This window comes from Styela clava, chromosome 12, assembly GCF_964204865.1.
Source record: "Styela clava chromosome 12, kaStyClav1.hap1.2, whole genome shotgun sequence".
In the NCBI taxonomy this organism is placed as follows: Eukaryota; Metazoa; Chordata; class Ascidiacea; order Stolidobranchia; family Styelidae; genus Styela; species Styela clava.
In genome coordinates, this window is record NC_135261.1 from 10738151 (window position 1) to 10748417 (window position 10267).

The window sequence follows — 10267 nt, forward strand, 5'->3', positions numbered from 1 at the left end:
CAGTAAAACCTAAATGACATCGTAGCCGTGTGTTTTGTATGGTTGGCCCTTGGGCTATTGACTCGTTTGGGCGATTTAATATGGTTACATACAAGTTGCACGAGATAATTCGTCACGTCAACTTTGAAAGTTTATGAGGTTTCGCCTCGTTTCCGCAGCGTTCGCGTATTCGTCATTCAATTGAAATAAAACTGCACGTATTAAGATCTATAAGAAAGAAAGCTGAGCTTAGGGCAGTTCACAATTTCAAAGGTTGAATGTATTGATTTTATTGACTGCGAGTGCAACTAGATGGTACAATTTGAAGCCGCTTAACTAATTAGGGATTTTGTGACTTAATGTTTCAGAGATAATTAACATTTCAATAGACTTTTGAAAGTCATTTTTTATGTGTAGTTTTTCGCGTACAGTTGATGCTAATATGAACAAAATACCTACAGTATGTCTATTGATTTTACTCTTCGGATACAGCCATGAAGATGAGCGGGCAGATCAACACTTTGCTTACATTTGTGAAACCGGTAAATCTTTTGTGATAACATTTGTTCATAGTTTTGAATTTTTCCACGAATTTGGCCAAACGCCGTGGATTTAACCTTCTGGCCATCACGCGCACGCGTTCTTTAATTAGATTAGAAAGTATTATATCGAACAATGCTGCAAATCTTATTTGAACAGATGATCCCGTGGGATATGCACAAGTAAATACGACATCAGGATTTGTAACCGGCGTGACAACGTTAAAATCGCATGTATTCTGGGGCATACCTTATGCTCAACCACCGGTTGGCGATTTGAGGTAACAATTTAGAAATCTAGTAACAGATAGGCAGAAGTAATACTTATATATATATATCAAATACTATAATATAGTATAACGTATATAGCGTATTATATATAAATTCGGACCTCCCGAAGTATGCGCACCAAGATGGCGCACAACCTGAACTCAGATTGTGTACAAGGTTAGGGTTCAGGTTATGCGACATCTCGGTGCGCATACTTCGGGAGCAAATTCAATATTTCGTGTGAACAAAATATTAATCTATTTGTGCTGACGGTAAAGCTTCCGCAACATTTCCAAAAATATTCATTTTTTATCATAATTCCCACACCGTTTCGATAATATTTCTGAGCATTTTTTGCGCAACTTCAATTTATAAAATATAAAATCATCTTGCGTTACTAGATTTCAACCACCTAAACCAATTTTAACACCATTGGGAAACATAAATGCCACCAAGAATCATTTTCTACAATGTTTCCAATCCAAAAGCTACGAATCTCTCATAGCCGATGGTCATTGTCCTACTCATGTAAGTAAAATTCAATGATAAAATTCAACAAACTTTTTCAAACGAAAGACATTTGATGTGTTAATTTGTAATGTACCACTGAACATATAGCAATTAGTGTGTATAGCTTGTTCAAACGTTGTACACTGATACACAGTCGATAATTTACTCAAAGTAAAATTCATGCTGGTCCAAAAAACTTCTAGAAAATAAGTTTAATTAAAGCTAATAGTTTATTTATGTTCGTTATACCCTTATACGAAATATAAATTTCCAAAACTTCAAAAATGGCGTATCGGAATGAGGAAATAAAAAAGGTGTCAATACACAATATATATATTTTTATTAAATTTACACCAACAATTTTGCCATGAGGAACTCAATATTTGTTAACTCTCGACTGTTTTTATCACACAGTTGAGTGAAGATTGCTTGATTCTCAACGTCTTTGTGCCGTCCGCCATTACCTTTGATACTACCATTTCTACAAGTAAACGACTTCCGGTTCTATTTTTTATTCATGGTGGATCATTTAAAGCTCACTCCGGCAACCAACCTCGTCACAATGCTGTTGGTCTTGCGAATGCCACGAATACCATTGTTGTAACAATCAATTACCGGTTAGGTAGGTGTTTTGTTTCTTAAACTCCATTCCGAAACTATCTGTAATCACGTATCACGTTACCTATTGGCTATTGGTATTTATGCATGCATTTCTCACATTTCTGCTACGCACATACTATCTCTGACACGTCTTTCCGGATGGCGACTCACACCTTATGACGTTAAAGTTTGGCGTCCTCATCACTATTCTAAATATGATGATGTTTCATGATTATGTATCAATACTGGTTACTGGTTAACATAATCCTGACCAAGCTCAAAAGTATAAAATTCAGCAATGTTTCATGTTTGGCAGAATAAGTACATAATGTTACTGTCGCGCCTAGCTTTTGAAAGATTTAAAATGTTATGAAGTAAAAACGAGAATATCGGTCAGAGACCGAAGACTTCTCGATCGAAAGTTAAGGGATCCCCCAAAACCGCGCTCTTACTCCATAGTGACACCTTGTGTCCCATCGTTCCATCACTAATTAATTAATAACTCGCTAATTATACGACAAAATTCATCCAAAATCAATAGGCTTCGGGTACGACATATGATGAATGCACATGCAAAATCTGGAGCAGATTCAATCTCGCTTTCGTGAGATATCGCGTGCATCTAACAGACAAACAAACAGACAGACAAATACCTATCAACATACTTACCGATTAAAATCGATAAGTATAAATAATGATTGCCTCGTTACAATAGAACGATGGTGCTTTTTACCAATATGCATATTTTTGTCTACTTTCTACTGTTTTACTATCCACTTTAAACACATTACATACTTCAGGTCCATTTGGATTTCTTGTTCATCATCAGAAAGAAGAATCCGATTTGTTGGGAAATCAAGGACTGAAAGATCAACAACTTGCTATGAGATGGGTTCAAGATAATATAGAAAACTTCGGAGGAGATAAAGAGAAGGTGAATTAAGCTGAAAAAACATGATAGAAAACAGAAATTGTCCTAAATAACAATAATTGAAAAATACATAACGTATAATATTAGAAATTAGCTGTTTGCGAAGTGCCATTTTTTTCATTTACTTATTTTACCATGTAGCTTGATTGTTATTTTATTTTACTTAATTGATCATGCAACCTCACTTTTTTGTTTAGATTGGTCTGTCAGATACTGCCGTTAGCGATGAGCTTTAAGTATTTACTTCGTTAATACTTTAACAGGTGACAATATTCGGTAACAGCGCTGGTGCACAGTCTGTGATGTTTCATACACTCTCTAACGTTAGTAGAAATCTGTTTAGCAACTCTATTCAACAAAGCAATCCAGCAATCATGTCGTTTTATGCTCCAACAATGGAGATTGCCTCACGTGTAACGGATAAACTTTTACAAAAGCTCGGTTGCAACGGAAATCGAAGAAAATGTTTGATGTGAGTTGAAACACAAACTAACAAAGTTTCTTGATAATTTTAAGTATCTCTCCGCTTTTGGTGTGAAAATTCAAACGTGATACAAATCATATTTTATTGTTGGTATACAGGTCATGTTCATTTCGTCACCCGTTTTGTAAATACCAGTGTTGCGTGTTCCCGTGTTTAGAAAATATTGCAAAGTTAAAATATATAAAAAAAATTAACATTTGTTGCAGAGATTCTACAGCAGAAGCTATCGTGGAGAAAACAAGTGAGGTCGAGACAATGACTTACAAGGACGAAGGAATTGGCCTATATTTGTCTGAAGCGTATCAGCCTGTGGTGGACGGAGTCGAGTTTGCCGATCAACCGGTAGCTCTATATCGTGATGGCAAATGGAACAGTGATAAACACATGATTATAGGAGTTAGTACGCAAGAATTTGAAAATATTGAATATAGCTACCCATATGGTTTCGTAATGGATGTGGAAACTTTTTTTGTAAGTATAAATTATTAACATATATAAATATATTAAGACATGATTCCATTAAATGCCTAACTAAAATGAGTAGTGTGACCAGGCCATTAGGGCCATCACAGTGACATTACGCTCGGAGAGGATGTTAGGGAATGTTATTCATTATCTAGTCCCGGTGAATATTAGAAGGATTTGAGTAGGTATATTTATTGATGACAAAAGTTACACACGAATCCTATATATATATATATATATATGTAAAAACCTCACACTTTTTAAAATAAATCTTCAATAGGCGATAAAGAAGGTAGAGTTGGGTAAATAGAGAAATTGGGAGGGTGAGTGGGGTTGATGATTACGTTCACCAACATTGCTGAACCGTGTGACCATTGGTTGATTTATGATTGTTATTTACCAGGACCCTTATGCAGAAGCAAGCTGATATTTCGTTGAAATTTAAATAGGCACAGATATATTCTTGAAGACAGTAGTCGATTTTAAAATTACAATAATATTGTTTTCAATTTCAATCTTTTTGTTCACGGGTGTTGCTTTACCCCACAGGATTTTATGAAACCGTGGTTCGACGAGGAAACAGCAAGCAAAATTGGAGAAAAATACGCAACTACGTATAATTTGGATGAAGCCGATGACATGAATAAGATATTTTGGAAAATATACTCTCACTATTATTTCAATTGCCCCAGCAGATTATTGGCAAGGTAATCCGGTTATTCGTGATTGTGATACATTTGGTACAGAAATATCTGCAGTTCATGCTAAAGAAACAACGATGACACAACAATTTTATATTAAAACCACTCGTGTCAATTTATTTCATTTTAGCTGATTTCTTCATCTTGGGATTCAATCGGTGTCAAAATCAATACTCAACTCCAGTATTCATTTGCACGTTTAATTCTTGCGATCAGTCGTACTGTCGATTCAAAATAATAAATGAATTTAGCAGAATATTTAAGACGTTTTTCATACTTTGAGGTACATGTCTGTCAATATAGCTTCTTCAATTACTGCCTCACTCCATGATTCAATTAATTTATCTTTTTTATATATTCATACTATATTATATATAGTATATATATCATGTAATTTCAGACTAGCGTCCAACACCACATCTTCCTCAGTTTATTTTTATGTGAATGACCGTAAAATACTTGATGATCAATGCTTTGCAAGAGATGGAAATAAATCAAAGTGCTACTTTGCCTTCCATGCAAGCGAGATTGAATACATATTCAGGACGTTCGAAAAAGTTCGGTAGGTGGAAATGATTACGATCTATCGTGTGGAACGGATGGGATTTTGAATGTACATCAAGTTTGCAGACATGCCATTTCACGTCAGTGGTCTCACCAGAAACTTCCTGTTAAAAACGTGGGCCGAAAGTCTAGACCTAATTTTCACAAGGATGCATCTCTCACGAATTGAAATAGAAACGCAACATTTTTTTGTGAATACATCCGTATCCAACACAATTTTGCAATATGGAATATCTTACAGAATATCGACAATTTAGAGATATATTATTACACAAAATACACTTTGAATTTACTGTTTGTGTTTTAAGGTTTCCTGAAATGCAATTTTTATTTAGAAACGACAACTACACTGCTGATGATTTGCTGATTGAAAACCTGTATAGTACTTATTGGGGAAACTTTGCCCACACCGGGAATCCTTCATCTAAGTTGAATACCTATATTGACGATTTACCGATTTGGCCAGAATATAAAAATGACAAGGGTGCGTATAAGAAAGAAATAATAAAAAAAGGGTCATAAATTCAGCAAAATTCACGGATTGAAGTTTACATATATATATATAAATATATATATTTGCGAAGATATCACAGAGCATAAAAATATCTTCTAAATCTAAAACATACGACGTAACTAACTTAAATAGCTCACATGTATAAGCATACCTGGCAATTTTACTTAGCTAAAACATGGTTGCGTTCAGTTGTTGTTGTGTTTTGAGTTTTAGAGTATGTAAAAGTTACATACTCTGGAAACCAAGGCTCTGCATTACACAAATTTTAGGTAAAGCATTTGATTTGTAGTTTAAATAATTTATGATTATTGAAATAATACAGATCCGAGTAAGAGCTGGCTGCACCTTATGATACAAGCCCCCAGAAGCACTATACAAAATGAGTATTTGGAAGAGATTTGCGACTTCTGGGACAGCATTAAGTATGGTGTAAAAGATGAGGGTTCTGAAATACCAAACGCTACCGAAGTAGCATCAACATCACCATCTGCCCCGACTACCAGTAGTGGCGAAAATGGTAAAATAATGCACAAATTGTTGTTGATTGCTTCATTTTTGTTTTTGTACTTCAATGTATAGAATTACAAATTATCCGTTTTGAGTCAGAAATAGACAGTCATTTTTCTTTTAGGAAATATTCATACGAGCGTTGATTTTTATAAGCAACCTGTTTTATCAGCGTGGTTGTCATACCTCGCCTCATAAACAAGTATTGCAGCTGAATATGCAAGATTCTATTTTGCAATTAAAAGTGTAGTGTGGCGATTTCTAATATACATTAGAAAAAGAAAAGTAGCGCTTCTGACCATTCAAAGTACATTACTTCTTCAGTATCCAAGAACATTTCCCAAACTTGTTCAGAATCAAATGTTTTGTACTTTATTTTACATAATATAAATCACTGTACTAACAAGATAATCTCAAGAATTTTTTTGATGACCCTGTAAATGCTTCTGTCAGAACTTGATTTAATAGCAAAAAAAATTCTGAAACCGAATCGTGCATATATTTTCATTTACGGGCTGCGACACAATAGAATAACTGTACTTTCGGCAAAACAGTGTTAATTGAATCTGTTTTCTGTTGTAAGTTTCGACTTATATCGATAACGAAAGAGCCAGAAATATAACAGTATTTTAAGACTACTAGTGTTAAATTCGTTTTTTTATTTAATTAGTTTATTGTCAGCAGAAGCGCTTTCTGATGAGGTCGAAAACTGTTGATATAAAATGTAAATAGTGGTTCATCTATAATTATTCTAATAAAATATGTTTTGGCATGTAAACAAAATCGTTTAAAAAATTCAGTGATCTATTTACAAAGCATTACGTCATACTAGCATCATATTTTGGCGTGTTGAAAATCACGAGCACTTAGAATTTGGAACCAATAATTGAGATTAATGCACTGATAATAACTTGCCAAATGTTTACTTGGATAAGTACCCCGGCGTCTGTAGTAAACTGTTGACCACTTGTGATCGACATCGACCCAGTGGTAAATTCAGCAGTTTTTCTGTGCACGTAGCCAGTTTCATCCCAAAAATTACAAATACTTTCTTTGTATTTTTGTTTCACCTCGCTCGCTGTATTTATAAGCAGGTAATTCCAGTCTGCAAAATGTAGCATATTCATTTGAAGAAGTCTATAAAAATTATTTGTTTTCTCAACAAGCTATTAGCGTATTAAAACCATATTATATATAAATAAATATCTATAAGATAGATGCACAAGATTTTGATTGAAAATATACTATGCAAAAATTTACGTCTTTTCTCACCTGTACTGTATTTGAATTCGGGCCAGAAGGAAAAACTATCATTATATTTCATCGAGTCATTTGAAGGATTTCCGGTTCTGGAGAAACTACCCCAAAATGCACTAAATTGATCTGCAACTAATTCATCTTTAGCAGGGAAGTCGGCAGTTCTTAAAATTTCAAAATGGATCCCCCGGTCATTCGTTGGTTTAATAGCTCATTGAGAGACACTAATATCTATAGTAATCGATATTAGTTGGTAGATAAATCGCAAAATTCGTATGGCACTCAACATCAATGACAGTAATTTTGAAACTCTAAAATTCCCAATATGTTAAATTAGATAGTAGAACCTAGGTGCTCATTCCTCTGTAAAACTGGGAATATAATTTTCTCGTACTTTTTGTACAAATTTTTTTATTGGTTGGAAAAATAAACTTGACTTGACTTTAAGAAACGACATCTACAACGCTGTTTCCGGTCGGTGACGGTGAGTATAGAAAATAATTACGACTACTTTATCGCATGCATACATTAATATTAACATAGTAGACTATAGGACACTTACCGAACTTCTTCGTAAGTACGAAAGACGTATTCCAATTCTGAAGCATGGAACGAGTAATAACACCCTGTTTTATTGCCATCATTAGCAGTAACGCACGTATCCAGCAAAACTTTTCGATTATTTGCGTAGAAATAAACTGAGGAATTGTCGGAAGTATTTGCTGCATATCTAAACACAAAAATTGCAAATCGTGAGTTTAAATCATTGAAAATCATGTTCTAGTCATTGCAGATTAAGAGTTTTCTAGTTTAGCGCTGGTTAGTTCAGCCACGCTAGATCTTAGGGTAAACCGCATGTACTCCTTGATTAAGATCGCCATTTCAAATCGACGAGCTTTCGTATCTACATTAACAGCAGGTTCTTACTATCGTCCTCATTAGTATGAAAAGGTGATTCAGCTCAATTATCGGATTTTTTAAAATTGAAAACAAAATGAATAATTTTTGAACAAATTTTGAAAAACCCTGTTACTAAATTGGCTACTGCGACTTCATTACTTAACTACAGTTGCCACGAGAATATGGTAAAAGTTAAAAACGAACAAATTGATATGGACGAATTGAATAACAATAACAAAATGTAAAGTTGCTATAGCCTGCAAAATAGATGATTTGTTTATCTCACTTTGCCATCAGCAAACTAGGACAGACAAGAGTGTAATCCGTGAGAAGTTTTCCAAAGGTTACTCGGAAGTCTTCACCTTCTTTCAATGGGTATAATTGCTTATACTTTTCAACAACGGATGGAGCAATGTCGCCACCAAACAAAGCTTTGGTAGCAAGCTAAAATTTGAAAATATTTCGCGTATGGAAATATAAAATGTTCAGTGCGCTGCATAATGGACTTGGTGGGATTCTTAACAAATCGACCTGTCACAAATTTCACAATAGGCTAATGCTATAGCAAAAGCAACAAAAAATCACGTGAGCAATGTTCAAATATACGGATACGAAGACCAAAACGAAGTAGTATCAAATCTTCTACAGCAGGGGTCGGCAACCTTTTGTCGCTCGCGGGTAAGCAGTGGTGGGATTCAGCCGGTTCGCTCCGGTTCTATAGAACCGTCTCACGGAATTTTGTGAGATCAGCAAACCGGTTAGCATTACTGGTTACTTTCAATGTTTTGCTTGTAGCAGAACCGGCTGAAAAATATGACTTTTGTGAAGGAACCGGCTGACAAAAAATTTGAATAAATATTTCACCCACGATTTCCCCAAAAGTCATATTCTGAATGTAGCTGAAACTGTGGAACAGCTACCGTAACTTACCAGTACCGGTCGGACTGTCCTGGCTTTCCCAGGCCCTGTGATGATGATTCATGCGTCTAGTCTCAACATGAATCGAATTACCGAATGATTCGAGTCACAACTGCAGTATCAAATCGTTTACCTTAGCTACTTTACTTAGCCTAGTCTATCGTATCGGTATCTCCGAAAAAGAATTCTAAACAACATCAATTTAACAAAACGATTCATAGGTCCATTTCGTGTCCAAAAAGAATACCAAGAAGAATACTAACAGCAACAACAATAACAACAATTTAGCAAAACGATCCATAGATCCACTTCGTGTCCAAAATGTAGTAAAAATTGGAGAGAATATTGGAGATACACTTTCCTCATCTAATCAGAGCTTCTTGTAGGCATTTCGTACACATTTACTCATGAAGATCGTAAATTTTTAGTATGACTAAGCACTCGCGGACTAACGGGAATAATTTCAGACCTTGGCAGCAAAGCGAGTATCAAATAGGCAAATTGGTCATACATAACAAATCGACGATGTTGGGCAAAACTCCGAAATGAAAGGCTCCGATTTGATTTGATGGAAATGGTTTTGACATTTGCATTGTAATGTTTTTAATTTTGTTAATTACACACGTTTTCCGCGGTACTTTTATTATACTTTTATATAATTTATTATCACAGGCAGCAGCTTAAAAATTTTAGCGGATGCATTGGATTTTGATTGAATATTTCGCGATACATACCTTGAACCTGTATTCATTATAAATCGACTATCGTTATTCCATACTAATTGCACATAGACTTTTAATCCACCACCTGACCAAACTATGTGGTAGGAATTGTTTGGTTACCATTAACTTCGAGCATTTTAAAAAATTGTTCAAACAGTGAAAAATATAAAATAAAGATATGTAAAGCATTAGAAGGTTTACCATAAAAAACTGCTCATCGTATATAATTTCTTGGGAAACACCCGCCTGATATTCAGATTCCTGCGTGTTGATACCAATAATCATATTTTGTTGTTTGTTCCATTTTCCATCTCGGTATAAAGACATAGGCTGATCGACAAACTCTACTTCGTCAATAACTGGAAGATAGGTTTCTGCTATATACATAAAGAGTTCTTCCTCAAAA

The 10267-nt window shown here is 34.8% G+C and overlaps 1 protein-coding gene across 1 annotated transcript; it reads left to right on the forward strand.

Moving 5' to 3' along the window:
- The first annotated feature begins 328 nt into the window (after positions 1 to 328).
- On the forward strand, positions 329 to 7185 carry LOC120329611 (crystal protein-like). The gene is made up of 11 exons (XM_039396321.2): positions 329 to 521; positions 679 to 799; positions 1190 to 1316; positions 1713 to 1920; positions 2699 to 2832; positions 3093 to 3301; positions 3520 to 3784; positions 4328 to 4485; positions 4880 to 5041; positions 5379 to 5527; positions 5880 to 7185. The coding sequence occupies exons 1-11, from the start codon at positions 389 to 391 to the stop codon at positions 6134 to 6136; spliced, it is 1923 nt and encodes a 640-aa protein (XP_039252255.2). The 5' UTR covers positions 329 to 388; the 3' UTR covers positions 6137 to 7185.
- The last annotated feature ends 3082 nt before the right edge of the window (positions 7186 to 10267 follow it).

Coding starts and splice junctions, on each gene's coding strand:
- LOC120329611 (XM_039396321.2), top strand. CDS start 389: ATGTGTAGTTTTTCGCGTACAGTTGATGCTAATATGAACAAAATACCT. Junction 2,833..3,092: donor TCGGAGGAGATAAAGAGAAG/GTGAATTAAGCT, acceptor ATACTTTAACAG/GTGACAATATTCGGTAACAG. Junction 3,785..4,327: donor TGGATGTGGAAACTTTTTTT/GTAAGTATAAAT, acceptor TTTACCCCACAG/GATTTTATGAAACCGTGGTT.